We start from the raw sequence: 19,897 nt of genomic DNA on the forward strand, positions 1-19,897 counted from the left end.
AAAGCTTAGGCCTAGGATCATGAAACTTGATAGGTAGATTGATCAAGACTCGCAGATGACCCCTATTGATTTTGAGGTCACTAGGTCAAAGGTCAAGGTCACAGTGACCCGAAATAGTAAAATGGTTTCCGGACGATAACTCAAGAATGCTTAGGCCTAGGATCATGAAACTTGATAGGTAGATTGATCATGACTCGCACATGACCCTATTGATTTTCAGGTCACTAGGTCAAAGGTCAAGGTCACAGTGACAAAAAACATATGCACACAATGGCTCTCACTACAACGGAGAGCCCATTTGGGGGGCATGCATGTTTTACAAACAGCCCTTGTTCTAAGTTGAGTCACCGTGACCTTGACCTTTGACCTAATGACCTGAAAATCTGTAGGTGTCATCAGTGAGTCATGATCAATGTATCAATAATATATCATGATCCGAGGCATAAGCGTTCTTGAGTTATCATCCAGAAACCATTTTACTAGTTCGGGTCACTGTGACCTTGACCTTTGACCTAGTGACCTGAAAATCAATAGGGGTCATCTGCGAGTCATGATCAATGTACCTATGAAGTTTCATGATCCTAGGCATAAGCGTTCTTGAGTTATCATCCAGAAACCGTTTAAATATTTCAAGTCACTGTGACCTTGACCTTTGACCTAGTGATCTGAAAGTTTATAGTGGTCATCTGCGAGTCATGATCAATGTACCTACAAAGTTTCCTGATCCTACTGCGTAAGCGTTCTTCAGTTATCATCCGGAATCCATTTTTCTAAGTTGAGTCACCGTGACCTTGACCTTTGACCAAGTGACCTGAAAATCAATAGGGGTCATCTGCACATCATGATCAATGTACCTATGAAGTTTCATGATCCTAGACCTAAGCGTTCTTGAGTTATCATCCAGAAACCATCTGGTGGACGGACGGACGTACGGACATATGTGTACAACAATATACCCCCTCTTCTTCAAAAGTGTGCATAAAAAGTGTAACCTTTCTGTAAATATTGCGAAAAGTATTAATATATACTACTCGAAAGATTACTTAAACAATTTCATATTTTATAAATAAAAGTATTCATCCATTTACATTTCTTACATGGCATGGTATTTATAGAAATGAAAGTCTAAAAATAGCCCTAGTTGCTATGTACATGTGCATCTATATATTAAATTCTCATGTGAAAAGCTTTGTTTTTTCATGGAAAGTTTCAAATAAATAAAATTTAGGACCATAATTACAAAAATGTTATGCCAACATAACATAATATGCAAAAAATCTAATGTTGAAACAAAACCCCTCACAATGTGTAATCAGCTAAGAATACGTGTACATAAATTATTTGTATCTTTAACTACACACTAATGTTGTATTGTAACATCACACACTACTATGTTCATATGCTAAACAAAACATTGTCATTGAAATACTAATCACTAATAACAACAACTAATACATACATGTACACACTATTCCACTCTGAACACCAGGATGTTGTCGTCCCCAGCCTGTCCCACAATGATGGATGATGTGGTGCTGCAGTAGCAGACTGACCATGGGCTCCTCACTCCATCCTCCTGAGTAGCAAGAGTAGCCAGCTTACTCTGCCCCTCCCAGCCCACCTGTAGTACAGTGTCGGGCCAGTATCCACAGACCAGCACCTGGCCTGCAGGGGTCACATGTAGACCTTCTGGCCACTCTAGTGCTGGGTCTGTGTATGTAGCCAGGAGTGTGCCATCCCTGGCCAGGGTGAGAAGCTTGTCAGGGTTACAGCTGGTGATGTACAGCCTGTCTCCTGTGGGACTCACAGCACACTGGTATACTGCAAAACAGAGTAACATCAAGATATTGAATTGCTGTCAATGTTAAATAATCTTATTAAACATACTGCAGTGATATTGTATTACGCATATGTTGCTATAAAGAGGCCTTTACACATCTAAAATATATGCATACATTTCAATGATTCAATAGTTAAGCGTGACAATAAACTTCAGTAGCAGAGCTATTGTGTTAACGTTTGACATGTTGAAATGCGACTGGTGAGTTAAATATGAATTGAAGCAAAACAATTACACAGATGGAAACAATTACACATATTGAAACAATTGCACAGTTCTATCAACAGGTAACATATTGTACATGTACAATCATTTAACAACCACAAAATTAAGACAGGGTCAGAAAGTGTCTCTTTCCCAGGAACTCAGTTTCTATTTATAGACATGCCATGTAGTGACAGTCAAAATACTTCATTACTCATGTTTATAAATCAATAATAGTGAATCTTCTTTTGGCTACAATGTACTGTAGCATTCAAAGGGCACATATGAATTATATAACAAATATTTTATAATAAATCAGCGGGTTTTCCGCTATAACATCTGAATTTTATTTTATTATCATCTCACAAAGTATATAACTATAATTTATAAGATTTTTTTTTCAAAATAATAAGATAATGGCCTAAAGGGTCAATATTTGTTGATTTAAAAAAATAAATACCAATTCGGTTCATTTAGTGGATAAAAATTCCCAAATTTGTCATTGTATGGATTTAAAATAACACAATTTGACTAAACTCCTTTTCTCACAATGGCTAGAAAAATCCCTGTACATAATACGTATGTTATCAAGATGAATTCACCATGATTCTTACCTGTGTCATAAGCAGATTCATCTTCATAGAGTCTGCAGACCTGTTTGCCACTCAGTGTGTACTTGAACAGAGCAGTACCAGAGCAGATAAACAGTTCACCCTCGTGGTGGTCAATACCTATACATGTATGTTGTAACTCAAGCTTCCTACCAAGAGTGAGCTGGCTCTGGGTGACTGTAATAAACTGGACATTATGTGTGTTGCTATCATCATCCACAGCCACTGCAATCTCACTGGGTGTGATCTGACACATGTCCCTTACATATTCAGTCACATCACAGTGACTCATTACCTGGTACTGCTGGTTCAGCAGCTTGACTCTCTTATTATAATAGTCTGCAACCAGCACCTGCCCATCAGTCAGAACACATATGCCACTGATACAACAAACATCTGAATCACTTGGTATTCTCACATTGTGCTTAGTATTACTCTGGACATTAAACGCCTTGCCTGACTTTCCCAGCAGAGTCAGTGCCTGCTGTATTATATGCTTACATTTTATGCTGGCTATAAGGCAGAGCTCCTTATGATCTCCAATTTTCTTAACAATTTCATGGAATTGTGACAAGTCATTGTGAAGACTGGTGCATTTATGAATAGAACTTGTAACTGACCATTTAATGCTTATAACTTCATCTTTCATCTCGTTAAGTTCCTTCGCAGTAATATTATCAAATTCATTCACGATAGAAACAACATTCATACATATCTCTTCTTTTAAATATTGCTCATTTCCGCCTGATGTACCCACAGAATTATTATCACATTCATCTATATAAGTATTTAAATTGCCACACATTTGCTCTATCATAACCTCCCTATGTTCATTGTATGTTCTCTGCAATGACTGAATGCTGGCCTCCTGACTGATCTGCAGGGTTTTAATTTCCCCCAGGACAGTTTCCAGCTCCACTGACAGCCCCTCTAGGCCTGAGGGCTGCGTGTTGGTCAGCTCCGAAATCTGGGTCACTTTACTGCACTGGCTGAAATAAACAATTAATACATGTACATACCAAGGAATAGTCAGTGATATTATGAAATGCTTCAAACAAGTATAAAGTGTCAAATAAAAACATACATGGACAATAAATTAACGCTTCTTGGGCTTAATATGGGGTATATAGATTTGCACTTTTCCATCCATCTGCGTGACTTTTCTGTTGTATATAACTCCACATGTATTCCTGCAACTTAACAAGTACAGTAACCAGGCATGTGAGCTAATGCGCACTTCTATATGTTGTTTCTGTTGTTTTCATCATAATTGTAGTAATGTCTTATATTTATACAAAAATGACATTTTAACATATGTGCAGTGTAAAATAAACAGTATTGCTTGCTACAAGAGGACTATCACTTTACATAAATATTTATCATTGTGTAATTTTACCCACATGCATAGTTTGATATGTCTTTTTCAACATACCCAGAGTTATGGCCCTGTTTAGCAAAGAAATCACATTAAAAATTGTGTTGTGAGTAACTCAAAGAGTACAGCTGATAGAGGGATGAACTATTCTTAAAGTATAGCCCACCATGTGAAATTATGCACCTTGATATTTTTTTAAAGTTTTTTTTACATAAGAAGAGTTATGTGACAATCCTTTTAACCAAACAATAATATTTTTTCAATTGTGAGAAGCGTTACTCAAATAGAGGGATACTTCTACAGTAACATAGTAATTGTCAGGTTAACTTGTGCAACTCCATGTTTGTTCATAATTTAAAGAGATTTGTGCAGTTGTGGGACAAATTGGATTGTAGAGGTATCCATGTACTAAGAATACATTTCTAGTAGTTAATATTGTTTTCAGTTTTAGTATCATTGTACACCTTGACCACACTATCCATAATAACACATGCAATAAAAGATCATTAATGCTCTTCCATCCCACAAAAAAACTAGCATGACGCATGACGTATATTTAATGTCTATTCCCAAACTCGGTATGTCAAGTCTAGCCTGTGATGAGCGACTTATGACATGCAACCTGGTCTACTATCTCCCAATATTTGTTGTTGTTATTTAACCTCTTGTGATTATTTTGCTTTTGTTGTTGTCATGTGATCTATTTGTGGAAAAGTAAAGACGCCATTGTCAAATGTTTGAATGGTCAGGTTAGCGTGTGCAAACAATATGTTTGTTCAAAATGTTCCTAATTATTCTTGAGTTATCATCAGGAAACCATTTTACTGTTTAGAGTCACTGTGACCTTGACCTTTTACCTAGTTACCAGAAAATCAATAGGGGTCATATGCCAGTGATGATCAATGTACCTATGAAGTTTCATGATCCTAGGCGTAAGCATTCTTGAGTTATCATCCGAAAACCATTTTTCTAAGTTGAGTCACCGTGACATTTTAATTGTCAGGTAAACTCGTGCAACTCCATATGTTTCTTCATAATTTTTTGACATTAATGCAGTTGTCTTAAATGGGTTAAAATTCAATGATTAAATGCATTTAATAATGGCAGTACTGTAATTTAACTTTTATCATAATTGAAAATCTGCTTATAATATTATTATGGGTATAACAAGGAACTAAAACTGACTACTAAATCTTTATAATTTCATGTTGTAATCTTCTGTGACCTTTGACCTATTGACCTTAAAATGGATTGACCTCTTAATATTCCTCGATGTAACAGTAACCCAGATAAGCTGTGTATCGGCGTTTTTCACCCTATTAAAATGTTTAAATACGCAAAGAAATTCAATATAATGCGTATTTTAAACGCAATCAATTCGACTTTTACGCTTATTCTTTAAATTTGATGCGTACGATATGAGTCTCGATCGAAAATGCTTCGCTCAATTTCGGTAATTTTTAATTGGAATAATTTTCGTACGGCGGCGAAGATTTTATTCATTCAACAGTGAGCAAGCGCCTGGGTGACGGAGGAGGAAAACAGTCGAAGTTATTCAAACGCTATGCGGACTAAATTTCAAAACAAATTAAGCGTCTGACCAAAATATTTATGACGTGCATTTGTAAAGTGTCTGTACTTTCAGTTTCTATAACGATGCGTAATAAAAATGTCCATGCGAGGTCGAAAGACATGCGCGATTGTTGCGCTAAATGTATGTCGATCGCAAACTTTTTCCAACCACGTACAAACAATGCAATCATTTGTGTTATCGATTTCTTATCCACTGTGTATGCAGCAGTTGAAAGTAGCTAGTTGACATCCAAAAACATGACGGAAAGTCCGACTCCGTGATTGAAAAAAACTGTCAAAAGTGGTAATAGTCATATCCCTGGTTAGAAATGGTTTACGTTGATAGGGCAGAAATAAAAGTTGAAATGTGCATACTGCAACCAGTCTGTGCAACAAAAGTAAAGCATACATGAGTTTGAGGTATAAATGTTAATAACATATTTCACCCTTTTTAAATACTGAAATCACCCTATTTTTCAAAATCAACGGGTGAAAACCCTATTACCCAAATAATTATCTGGGGCACTGATGTAAACATAAAACATGTTGCCTGGCTGTAGGTCAAAGCATTCCCTAGATATATTGTGGAACACAATTGGTCTACGGACCAACGGACTAAAGAACAGATGCAAAGCAAAATAACCCTGCTTCTTACAAACTGGTCCTCTATTTCTAAATATAGTCAGAGTATTAACATTCTAGCCTGTGATAAGCGGCTTATGACATGCAACCCAGCGATTTTTTTTCTTCTTTATAAAGTACCTGTAAAAGGTATACTTTCCCAATTGAAGAAAAACTACGAAATTCCAAATTGCTGTCTGAAAATTTCCAAAAAGAAAGACAAATTTATTCATTTTTTTCAAAAAGTGCATTTTCTGCAAGTTAACAAACAAGTACAAGAGGGCCATGATGGCCCTGTATCGCTCCACTGCTGAAAAAGGCTGAAAATATTCTTGGTGTGTGCAAATACTTCAATATAGGCCCTATTTAAGCAAATGTACACTTTTGTGACCCCTGGGCTAGGTCAAATTTAACCCCAGGGGCATAATTTGAGCAAACTTTGTAGAGGACTACTATATCTCACTACATACGAAATGTGGTAGCCCTAGGTCCAACAGTTAAGGACAAGAATATTTTGAAAGTTTTCACAAAATAAGCAAGATATAAGCGTACACTACGCGCCCCGCGATTTTTGCCTAAATCACCCACCACCGCGTATGGGCCAGCGTGGCAAATCGCAGTGATTCGCCGCAAATTGCAGAGAATCCACTCTGTGGTTGATTCACGGTGATTTCACTGCGACCATCTGGCGATAAAGATCAGCTGTAGAATCATTGCGAAAACACCGCAAATCGCCTTGATTCGCAGTGACTACTAGATTTAAATTTCAACTTATTAACTAATGTCATCACTATTGACGATCACATTAGATCGCGAAAATGTATTCCAATATGAAAGTAAACAGCGTGCTTGCTGAATGTCAAATCCTGATTTACAAACAATATCTTTATTTGTTGAAACAACAATTGTACAGTACGGCTCACGCAAAACCAACAAAGTTCGCGGCTACAGATTCTTTTGTTCTCAAGTTTCTCCACAGCCACAACGAGTATTCACTCCGAAAGAAACAGGTACAGATAATAACCTGATATTTCTACTTCTACACGATTGTTTTAACATTTCGTCAGTTTCTCTGCATACTTCATACAATTACCATCGGATGTCATCTGTCAATGATTGTGTAGGTCAATAACCATACCGAAGAAATTTTTATAGTTAAATATCGGAAACGAGACTTGCTTTAAACGTCGAAATAAACCATATCTATTTGCTTAAGAGTTGCTCAAATACACAGACGAAACGAATTTAAATAATGTCGACCATTTGAATAAAATCAAATGTTGGTTTATTTGTAAAATTAATACTTTCACTTCGTCCTGATTTTCATAAAATGACTTACATGTGCATTTAAAAAATTGACAAATTCAATAAACAGATATTGGTTTATTTTCACAAAATAAACTCGCTTTCTTGATTCCCAGAAAATGATGTGTACATGTTGCATTTAATCTAAATATAAATTAAGTTGTGTATTGGTCGTTGAAGAAGATTATGAAGTGTTCATGACACTTAAGTGTGTAGTCAGTATACAATACAATAATTGTTTCAATAATGAAGGAACTGAAACAGCGCAACGGTTACAAAACAGCGTGTATGACATTCTTTAGGACTCTTATCATCAATATTAACCAGAATTCGCTTTTAAAATGGAAATCGGGCATATGCGGGATTATCGAGCAATGGATAAAGATGGAAGAAGTTGCATGAATGTGATTGAGACAGTTGAAACGTATGTATCGGGGAATCGAGAGACTCGGAGAAAATACGACGATTACATTCAGCGATTTTCCTCCATCTTTATAAAGTACCGGTAAACGGTACTTTCCCAATCGAGCAAAAATTCCCAAATTCCCAATCGGCATCTGAAAAAATCCCAATCGGCGTCCGAATTTTTTCTCAAAATGATCGAAAGTTTCGTAACAAAACCCAACTTTCAGCGAGCGAACAAAGGAAATCGTATAGTTGTGTGTAACCACGCGCTCGATTAATATCTGGTTTTATTATTCAGCGCGTTCAATCAATAGAGTTGTTACTATTTGCGGTTCTTTTGTCAGGCAGCCAGCGTACTGTTTGACGTCGGTTTGAAACCTTATCGTAGTTTAAAATGCCCTCCAGCACTGCCTCTGTGGAAAGGTTGTTCAGTCTAATGAACAATCTTTGCACGACCAATCGGAACCATCTATCACAGGACACATTGACAGCTCTAATGATGCTGTGCAGAGAGGGATGCCAGCAACTGAGTGATGATCAAACATCAAAGATTGTTGAAATTTTCAAAACAAGATGTGTTTGTGAAACACAATGTCCCCCTATATGACGTTGGACCTTGTAGGATGACCTTGACCTTGTGAAGGATGACCTTTCACCACTCAAAATGTGCAGCTTCATGAGATACACATGCATGCCAAATATGAAGTTGCTATCTTCAATGTAGCAAAAGTTATTGCAAAATGTTAAAGTTGGCGCAAACAGACAGACAGACCAACGGACCAACAGGGCAAAAACAATATGTCCCCCACTACTATAGTGGGGGACATAAAAATGAAAGCGAGAGACATTGCTTTATAAGCGATTAAAACAACTAGTAATTGATTTTGTGTCTTCTATATAATATTTTGTTATTTATAACAACTTTATTACTTTAAGAAATGGTCATTAAGGCATGCCTGCAAATGATTATTTTAATGGGTATGTTCAATTTAGTTTGAACTTTATGATGTATTCAATAAGACCCAAATTTCACGACGCGATTTTCCCAATTTAAGGATTTCACGACTCGATTTTTCCCAATTTTGAGGTTTTCACGACTCAATTTTTCCCAATTGGACCGGTACAGGTACTTTTCCCAATTGGACAAGGAAAATCGCTGACATTACAATCAGTTATGAGTTCTCCATGGCTTCAAACTGTTAATTGCATACCAATAACGCAATTCACACTCCTCCAGTTGCGGTATCATACAGCTAGCTAGGTGCGAACACTGTTTTGTTTTATACGCAGCATTTAAAAAGTAAAAAAATAACCTGTCAGGGACATGGGTGTGAAATACATGTTGAAATTTAAAAAAGGCTACTCTCTTATATCTGCCAACAATGCTAATAATCCCATATTGCTATAATCTTTGTGAAGATTAGACATGTACATGTAACGTAGGAAAATCGTTCTTCACTGCGTTGACCGTGAACGGGGTGAATCGCGGTGAATCACCGCGGAGATGATATTTATAGCATACACGGTGATCATGCTCGACCTAGCGTGATGATCGCGCGAGATCGCGATAATTTTTCACCCAAAATAAATAATGACCACAGAGTGTCGGTGATTTAGGCAAAAATCGCAGTAGTGTAATATATTTGTAAAAGCATTCGAACATAATATACAATAACACTTGTCATCAGCAAAATTTCAATAGCAACTTATATACCAATTATGGCCTTACAACTTTTGCAGTTAGCACTTTGAAGGCTTTTTTTACCTGACGGTGTCCTGACCCGAAAAAATATTATCCTTAAACAATTGACATGTGTTGAAAACCATATAGCATATCCCTTTATGCTATGTACTTTGTGAAACAATTGTTTTAATGTATGAAACCAATTTTTGTATAGTATTATCTGTCTACTCCAAATTAACATTGACCAACTATAAAAAAAACTATTTTGGTAATAAATAATATTTATTTCATACAATATTTGTCTGTAGAAGTGTAGTGTTAAGCACCCGCTTACAGTTTACAGTTTTTAAATTATACTATGTTAATATGACAGAAGTGGTTTCATTTTTTTAGATGCTTGATCTACATTACAGCCAACGCGGAACAAACATAACCGCGGCTATGCCACGGCCTGAAATTTAGTTTGCGGCGGGCGTGTCGAGTGTTCACGGGCGTATTGCTGAGGCACTTGGCATCGATCTGCGCAATGACGCAGTCTGTTTTAACCTCGCCTACTTTCACGGAGTAAATCCGCCGCATACATACGCGGCAGATTGAGTGAAAAGATATACACCTACATGTACATTTGTGTAGCATAGAAACCTAGATTTATGCTTACATTTGTGTAGCATAGAAACCTAGATTTATGCTACTTTCATATTAATTATTTTCACGTTTTAATAAGCGATATGGCACTAAGTGCGCTTTAACATATATCGTTGAATTAATTACGCACAATGTTAATGTTTCGTTTGATTCTGAAATGAGCTTTCTTAAATTTGTAATCCGCAACACACTTCCGAATTTTAATGCTAATACTACATTAACAAATTCTAGCGTCAAATAACCAGTGCTAAAATATCCTTTGTCTCCATAAAAAGCTCGCGAAAATTATGCAGACATGTACAACGTCGCATGGAAAGTTTGGGAGTATTTTGTGTTGTATAAAAACATTCATCACATCAGGCGATTTATGCGTGTTCAATGGGGAAAAAAAACGCCCCGATTGGGCGTTATTTCATCACATCTTTTAATGGTAACAAACGCCAAAATGTACTTGATACTTAAGAATAATTGCGAATAAGTGCGTGTCTTGAGAACTTTTATCGTAAATATTTACCGGAATTTCCTTTAAAACTGGAATATACCGGATTATCGGGTAATGATAAGGGATATCAACTGTAAAATATAAACAAAATGAAACTAATTTATATACACATAGTCAAACGATAGTTTTAATAAGCTGATAATTAACAAAACAACAATTTAGTGTTGGTTATTGATGTGGCTTCAAACTGCTCATTGTCTCAGCTAAAATATAAAAGCAAAAACAACAAGCAATTATAAATCAACCAACTGCTGGATTCTTGACCACTCGTATGTGCAAACACATAATTACGTAACATTTATGTGTGAAATACATACACTACGGGCAGGAAACAAACTTACTTGGCCAGCCACATTAAATGTGCTTATATGCTAATACATGTTGTCGTAAAAATTAAACCCAAAACAAATATGTCTGTTGATCGTTTTAATATAAAGACAATAATCATACAGTGCAATAATTAAACGCACACAAAGTAACTTAAAGTACTTAAGCCGATTCTATAAATGACAATGGCAAATGATTATTGGAATTTTATTAATACATGTCTGTGATAATCGTATTTTGTTTTAATTAATTCGATTTTTTTTATTTGCATTTTTTATAAATAATAATAATGTATATCCGGATGACAGCAATTTCTTTAGAAATGGGAATGCAATCACTAAAAACAAAACAACAGCATGTTTTTTTATTAACTAATTTATCTATTTTGAATCTGTGCGCATTAAATTAATTATGATTATAAATATAATTATAATTGTTCTTTTAAATTTCTTTGACTAACTAATCATTTAAAAAAGATTTTGATTTGAAGATGTGCATGCCGGACTCTGCGTCATGTCGCGGATAGCGGCTTGCCTCGGCGGAAAGATGCGAAGCTTCGCTGCGAAATGCTTTAACGGCCGACTCTGCATCGACTTGTTGCGCATTGCCGCCGCGGATCGCAAAATAATGTTTGTTCCACGTTGGCTGTACTGTAATTAATCTATTCTATTTTTTTTAAACTTCGATAATTTTTTCCTCTTTGTTCTTTTTTTTGGGTACGAATGTCTTAAAATTTCACCCATGTTGTATTAGTCAAAGATTGTTGATGAATGTCCCAGAAGTGGTTTAAATGCAATGCCAAAAGCTTGAATAATGACAATAAGGATAAATCCAGAAATAAGCATTAGTGAACAATATAATTGCCACTTAAGGCAAATGTGAAATCAAGTACAAATGGACGGATTGGTCAATCAAAATATACCTCACACATCAATCAAGGCCGGGGAATACATACTATAATTACTATTGACTGATAAAATCCTAACAAGGGCTGTTTGTAAAACACACATGCCCCCAAATGGGCTGTCATTTGCAGTGGCAGCCATTGTGTGATTACGTTAGAAACCATTTCACTACTTCAGGTCACTGTGACTTGACCTTTGACCTAGTGACCTGAAAATCAAAAAGGGTCATCTGCCATCTGTCATAATCAATGTACCTATGATCCTAGGCATAAGCGTTCTTGAGTTCTCATCCAGAAACCATTTTACTATTTCGGGTCACCGTGACCTTGACCTTTGACCTAGTTACCTGAAAGTTGCTAATCCACCGATAATTACGAGTAACGCCCATATTATATAAACTGGAATCACAGTTCATTTTTTATTCTAACAAGTCATAATACTACACATAAACATTTAGAAAACACATTTCCTCGATGAGATACATAAATTATCCGAGTAAAATTACATTGCTACGTCATTGTAAATGGCGGACGTATTGAAAATTTACATTGAACCCGCGTTCAATTTAAAAATGGCGATTCAAATTACAAGTAATGGTGATTCAATAATGGAGAAAGCATTAACTGGATGTAACAAACATTTGATAAGGTTTGTTAAACCAGATAACAACAAGGAAAATTTGGATAATTAAAGTTAAACTACTACTGGTAAGGCATTCTTAAGTGTATATATTTTGGACATGTATAGTAATCGAATAAACAGTAATAGATATACAAGATGTTCCATGCATTAAGATTGTGTTTTTGTACAAAAGCTATGATAGGGATGATGATAATATAATGAAGATAAATATGTGATGGAACGGTGCTACTGGTACATATCTTAAATTACTTAAATGTGTTAAAGACTTAAATGTGTTATGATGAAGTAGATTTTAATGAGCATTTATTGTTTTTACAAATAAACATAGTATAGTGATAGAAATAATAAAAAGTTGTAAAATGAACATGTTTTGTTTTTGAAAAGTCGATATTGTTCACACAAATTATTGATATTGTGTCCTTATCTTTGTGTACCAATTCATTAAAATATGTTGTGTTATTTATCATGGTATTTTTATTTTTATTTAATAAAGCAGCGTAACTTTTTAAGATATTGTGTTGCTCTTAGAGCATATTTTTATTTAAAAAATGAATAGTACAGACAAAAATACAATAAACGCGCTTCAAAATTGACCCCAGTATTTTTCAATTTGATTCCTCAAAATTTCAGTCCAGGGATCATTGACTTCCAGTTTTTAAAATCTATTGAAATCCCTCATGATCGGTCCCCAAAGTGATTTTTTACAATTTTCCTTATCCGAGTCCTGGGACTCCATAACCTGCAAACCACGACTCCCTGAATCGAAAAAAGGAGTCAGAGGTTTTCCTCGCTTCATTGGAAAGAGGCCCTTACCTATGGATTTTGGGAAGAATTCTCTCTAAAATTACTGCTTTGGGAAATGAAAAAGCTGGTGTAAGCAAGGATCTATGGAAAACTGCATGATTTTTATGAAATTTTCAATTGGGAAGGGGCCTTTAATAGGCTTCTGATATATAAGGCTGAAAACCACTGCTTCTGCGAGTCAAAGTATTAAACTTTATTTTTTTTTTGAAAATTCTATGCATTTTTGGGACTCCCATAACTCAAAACTTTGCATCCCCAGATATTTTTGTGAGTCCAGGACGCAGGACTCACGGTTAAAAAAATTCACTGTCCTCGATGCTCTCAAATTGCGTCACCTGATTCACACATGTTCAATGGGAATTCCCCCATCCCATAAATAAATTTGTAAATGCACTCGTGTAAAATGGCGGACATTTGAGTTTATGAAATTCTTTGACATAGCCATTGGCTATAGTTTGGTTTTGAAAATATAAATCGTAATAATACTGGATTATCCGGTAATGGATAGAGTTGGAACATGCAAAGATCTATCAATAGTGTATGTTTATTTACAGATTTAAGGAACATGTTTGTATCCATCGAAATCACAATCGGTAGGGTCTATTAAAATTATGAAATAAAAGTGGGACTTCAAAATTTATGTTTGGGATGTCCAAGATTTATGGTTTGGAAGTCAGGACTTCCAACTTTTAAAAGCTAGCGAAAGCGCTGTTAATTATTTATTACTTAAGGAATATAAATGTGTGAGATACCTGTGAATTGTTCCAACACATGCAGAGCAGCACAGCTGACTGTGGTCATGGCAAAACTGTGTCAGTGTTTCATCCTCATGCACCTCACACTTCCTGAGAAAATCTTCCACTGCCTTAGAAACTGGCCATTTCTTAATATCCTCCCTTCCACATGTCATATGTTTTGTAAAAAATTGACTATGCAGGATAACACATTTTTTACAATAAAACCCTTCACATTTTTCACAATAAATGTCTGCAGATTCCGTAAGATTCTGCTCTAAACAACGTGTGCAAGAAAAGTCTTCAACCATATGCAAACATTTTGGAACCGAAGACAATGAACCTGTTGCCATTTTGTTACTGTTTATAATGTTAAAACCTTTTTGTTCAAATCGTTCCAAGTTTATTTCTTGTGAAATATGAAAAAAATAAAGCTAGTTCCAAAAGTTTATCAACTTTAGACGTTAAAATTAATACTGAAACACAGATAAATTCAAACACAAGATGTGCAATAAAACTTTTCAACCAAAGGCCAACGTTTCACAACATTAGACAATGAACGTGTTGCCAATTTTGATACTCTAGTGTATGAAGTTTTACATGTGAAAGTACATGTAGTTTAAGTATAATTCTGTTAAAATAGTCTATAATACTGTTAACCGGATGGTTACGGCTGTGTTGTATCCCAATAAACAAGACATCATAAATAAGATAGTTCACAGTTCACTTCTTTTAATAATGTAGCAATGCTTTTCAGTCCATAATGAAAAACATGCAGACGAGAATTCAAATAGCAGTTAATCCTACAGTATAAATCAGGATCTGAAATATATAAAACAATAAAATACTAAACAATTAAACAATAGTTCTGTTCTAGTGGCCTTAACATTTATTTTATTTGACTCAACTACTCATATAAGATTTAGGTACAACAATGACAACAATAATCATAAATACACAAAACGCAGCATCAAAAACCTTATAAACAAGGGCTGTTTGTAAAACATGCATGCCCCCCATATGGGCTGTCAGTTGTAGTGGCAGCCATTGTGTGAAAACGATCTTTGGCACTGTGACCTAGTGACCTGAAAATCAATAGGGGTCATCTGCTTGTCATGATCAATGTACTTTGAAGTTTCGTGATCCTAGGCGTAAGCTTTCTTGAGTTATCATCCGGAAACCATTTTACTGTGTCAAGTCACCGTGACATTTGACCCAACGCTTCTGTTAGCTTTAAAAAGTTGGAAGTCCTGACTTCGCAAGTTCCAAGCCTAAAACTTTGGACGTCCCTCTTTAATTTTAGAATTTTAATATATAGGTACATGTTCCAACTCTATCCATCACCCGATAATCCAGTATTATTACGATTTCTATTTTCAAAACCAAAATACGGACAATATTGACGTCCGCTACCGTCCACTTTACGCAAGTTAAATTGTGCGATGGGGGAATTGCCATTGAACATTTGTCAATCACGTGACGCGATTTGAGAGCATAGAGTTAAGCACTGTTCATAATTAGTTATTATGACAAATCAACGACTGAATTTCAAATGTAACATGTAAATTATGATCGACGACAAATACTGCTCCGAAAACGACTGTCCAAAAAATTACGTGTTTTGCACAAGAAATAATATGTGCATATCGTTTGACTGCAGAAAATGAAAACCAATTACTCATTAAATACGTAATCAATATATAATTTGGTTAAAATGACAATATGCTTTTGCACTACTTTTCTTTGCTAATAGACACTTTAAATATTTCAAGATGGCGGACATTTGACTTTTAAGATTTTTGGAAACTAGCGAAGATATTTCGTCAATTGCAGTTCATGTCCGTACCACCTGCTAACAACTCGGAAATGAATAAACGAAATAATGGAAAATCAGTACCGAACGAATATTTCCGAAATGCTGAATTCGTTCTCAAATGATCGCGCACGCGTACAAATTTTCTTGAAACGATTATTATTCGGTTTATTTCCAAACAGTCTATTCAGATTTTTGCTATGGTCAGAGCCGAGATTTCATCCCATTGGCGATCAGGCGATGGGTTAATTTTGCAGACTGCTTATTTTCAAATGCATACAATCAAAAGTGTTATCCGAAAAAATCAGGATTTTATTATTCACTGAATGTACCTATGAAGTTTCGTGATCCAAGGCGTAAGCTTTCTTGAGTTATCATCCGGAAACCATTTTACTGTGTCAAGTCACCATGACCTTTGACCTAGTGACCTGAAAGTCAATAGGTGTCATCTGCGTGTCATGATCAATGTTCCTATGAAGTTTCATGATCAATGTACCTATGAAGTTTCATGATCCTAGGCATAAGTGTTCTTGAGTTATCATCCGGAAACCATTTTATTATTTTGGGTCACCGTGACCTTGACCTTTGACCTAAAAATCAATGGGGTCATCTGCGAGTCATGATCAATGTACCTATGAAGTTTCATGATCCTAGGCCTAAGCGTTCTTGATTTATCATCCGGAAACCATCTGGTGGACGGACAGACATACTGACGGTCCGTCATGTGCAAAACAATACACCCCCTCGATTTCAAAGGGGGGCATAAAAATGAGATAAAAATATATCATTCAACAAATTGATACAATTTCTACAATTCTTACCAATTTATTGAGTTGAGTCCCTTTCTCTTTCACTTCAGTCTCTCCTCTTTTAACCTGCCAGTGCTGTAAATTCAAGCATGCAAACAGATATTATGGTGTTTCAACTGAGTGTATAAGTTGCTTTCTATAAGTGAATTTATTAATTTGCTGCCATTCCCGAAATCATGTGATTCGAACATTAAAAATGTGCAAACCATAGGCGCTCGATGTCAATGACAATGTTTTTTTTAATTTATTTTTTAGTTACCTGTTGTTTATTATAATGCATACACATACTAAATTAATAAAAATCTTCCAACAAAACGTCTTCTTAAAAAAAAAGATAGTTGGGCTAAAGCAACGGAAGTGCGTCATTATGCATAATTAAATCGCTGTCACCCCGCTCGCTTATTGAAATGCGCGAGCAGGCCGGGAACCTCGCTCTTTCTCTATCTTCTTTCAGTTTCAACAGAAACATCCACAGAAGATGTGATAAATCCCTGTAACTATTGTTTCTCTCAATTAATGGGGCAACCAACAAAAGATATTGTAAATTGTATACACATGAATCATTCCTTACCAAATCGTCTGCCATGGAGATTTCAAGAAAAAAAAAGCACGTCAAAAAACAAATCTGGCGCCCACAGTGTTAAGTGGCTGTTATTGTGTATAAAGAGCGAGGTTCCCGGCCTGCGCCCGCATATCAGTAAGCGAGCGGGGCGACAGCGATTTAAGGCTCATGTTAAGTGCCAAAATGACCCCACATTGAAGAAATTTAAAAATATAAAAATGATCAGTAATACCCAAAAAAAATAAATGAAATTTACATATGGTTTAAATTATTATATATTATTTCTACATATGTATACATTTTCAAGAAAAAAATCACAAATCTTAGTTATAATGTCATTATTAGCAAAAATTATCCAATATATGGCAAATTCTCAAATCCATTAAAAAGAACACACATGAACCAAATAAAACCACCAACAGTATTGGCCAGTTATATTTAAGGTACTACTTCCATTGAATTGCGTCAGTAAATCCCCACAACACTATGCGATTTTCAAAATGAACATGTTTATGCCACGAGTTGATATTTATAGATTTTGGAAAAAGTCTAAGTTTCCAATTGCATAGCATGCGATCAAGAGGAGTTATGATGTTATGAAATATATTTCATGAAACTATATCATTTTCCTATTATCTCCATAACAATTACGCTTACGTGAAATTCACTAATTCAATAGAATCTTTATACATTTAAGTCTCCTCCCTATTTAATTTAATCTGTCGTCCATCTTTGTCAGCAGTTTGTATTGATCCGCATTAACGAATTTATTAAATATTGCTTACATATTATATTAATTTGATTAGATAACTTGAAAATGTCTCATAAACAAATTATATAAGCTTAAGAACAAATGGATCGGTAATATTTTATAAATTGTTGAAATTGAAAAGAAATATTTTTCGAATATACTTCCGGCAAATAATGGCTAGCTGAACAGGTAAACATGACAAGACAATAACAAATGCATTTTTTGATCGATGACAAGGTTTTTATAGAAAGGTAAATGTTCACTTGGTTTAATATGTACGTGTGCCCAACATTTGTATAATTCATTTTTCCGATCCCATAAATATTATGCCTAGATTGTTAATTAAAATATTGTTATGTAGACTTCCTTTAAACCGGATGTTTTATGCCCCACGTGTTTGACGAACGGGTATGGTGTTCGAGCAGTGACATAAACATGGTGTAATTTGTTTTAAGGTAGCAAATTAGTCGTCTCTCCGAGTCTTATATATTTCAAATTAACATTACACGTATATGCCTTTTGGTAATATAGTTTATTTTTTTGTATTTGTGTCATTTTGTAACTATAAGGAGTACTGTATTGCGAGTAAACAAGTAAATTTGACAATAAAGGTTCACTGGAAAGTCCACCATACTAAAAGTAGTTCCCAATTATTTTGTTAACTTTTGACATTCTTTGATGTTTTTCTTTTGGATATTTTAGGATTGTTGGTGTGTGTTGTGTGGACTTTTCATTTGTAGTACCTAACATTAAGTGTATACAATATTTTGACCAGAGGAATTTGTTCAATTTAACTCCGTTTGTTATTTTGATAATTTCATGCATGCGCTGTATATTCATCAAAAGCAACATTTTGCATAATATTTTTTTTTATTAGCATTTACTGATCTGTTCTACAAGTATTTACAAGCCTATTGACAAATAAATTGAATTATTTGCCATTATATTTATTGAACTATTCCTATGTGAAAAATAAGCCTTTTTACACTATACATGAACCTTAATTATTAATAATGACGCACTTCCGTTGCTTAAGAAATTGGCGAGTGATTTATCTTGTCAATATCTATACATACATAGTCGAACTATGTTTTGTTGGAAGATTGTTATTAATTTAGTATGTGTATGCATTCAAACTAAAAAAATCAATAAATTAAAAAAACATTGTCATTGACATCGAGCGCCTATGGATCAAACCTCTAACGAAATACAAAGAAAACAATGCATTGCAACCGTTTTTAATTACATTCTAATGTGTTTCTACACATATAACTGAGACAATTCAAAGTCAAAATACCAATTTATTTACACGATGTACAAGATAAAAGCAATCAATGTTTATAGCTTCGTCTCAGTCCCTCGAATGCCAATAAATATATGAAACAAATTGCCAACCATAGCTTTGTAAGTCTAAATATTACATCAATAGCCCACCATAGATTTGAAAAATCTTATGTTGACAACAATAACCCACCTTAGATTTGTTAAGTCTCACTTTGACTTTAATTGCCCACCATAGAGTTGTAAAGTCTTATGATGACTTCAATAGCCCACCATAGATTTGTAAAGTCTTATGATGACATCAATAGCCCACCATAGATTTGTAGTCTTGTATGGTCTCAATGGTCCATCATAAAGATTTTAAGTATCAATATGGCATAAATTGCCCACCATAAATTTGCAAAGTCTTACTATGGTATCAATGGCCCACCATAGATTTGTCAAGTCTTATATGGTCTCAATGGCACACCATAGAGATGTTAAGTATCAATATGGCTTTAATTGC

The 19,897-nt window shown here is 35.0% G+C and overlaps 1 protein-coding gene across 1 annotated transcript; it reads right to left on the reverse strand.

Moving 5' to 3' along the window:
• Window positions 1-1,299: 1,299 nt before the first annotated feature.
• Window positions 1,300-16,875, reverse strand: LOC127839772 (uncharacterized). Its single transcript, XM_052368158.1, has 5 exons — window positions 16,811-16,875; window positions 14,195-14,998; window positions 2,659-3,644; window positions 1,771-1,821; window positions 1,300-1,316 (listed from the first exon to the last, which is right to left on the reverse strand). The coding sequence occupies exons 2-5, from the start codon at window positions 14,527-14,529 to the stop codon at window positions 1,300-1,302; spliced, it is 1,389 nt and encodes a 462-aa protein (XP_052224118.1). The 5' UTR covers window positions 14,530-14,998; window positions 16,811-16,875.
• Between the last annotated feature and the right edge of the window lie 3,022 nt (window positions 16,876-19,897).

Source organism: Dreissena polymorpha, chromosome 7, assembly GCF_020536995.1.
Source record: "Dreissena polymorpha isolate Duluth1 chromosome 7, UMN_Dpol_1.0, whole genome shotgun sequence".
NCBI classification, from domain to species: domain Eukaryota; kingdom Metazoa; phylum Mollusca; class Bivalvia; order Myida; family Dreissenidae; genus Dreissena; species Dreissena polymorpha.

Bases quoted from the DNA above. Each gene is read 5' to 3' on its own strand.
- LOC127839772 (XM_052368158.1), bottom strand. From the start codon at position 14,529: ATGGCAACAGGTTCATTGTCTTCGGTTCCAAAATGTTTGCATATGGTT. The intron at 3,645-14,194 runs GTATCTCACACA...TGTTTATTTCAG, and splicing joins TGTGTTGGAACAATTCACAG to CCAGTGCAGTAAAGTGACCC. The intron at 1,822-2,658 runs GTAAGAATCATG...TCTGTTTTGCAG, and splicing joins TGAATCTGCTTATGACACAG to TATACCAGTGTGCTGTGAGT.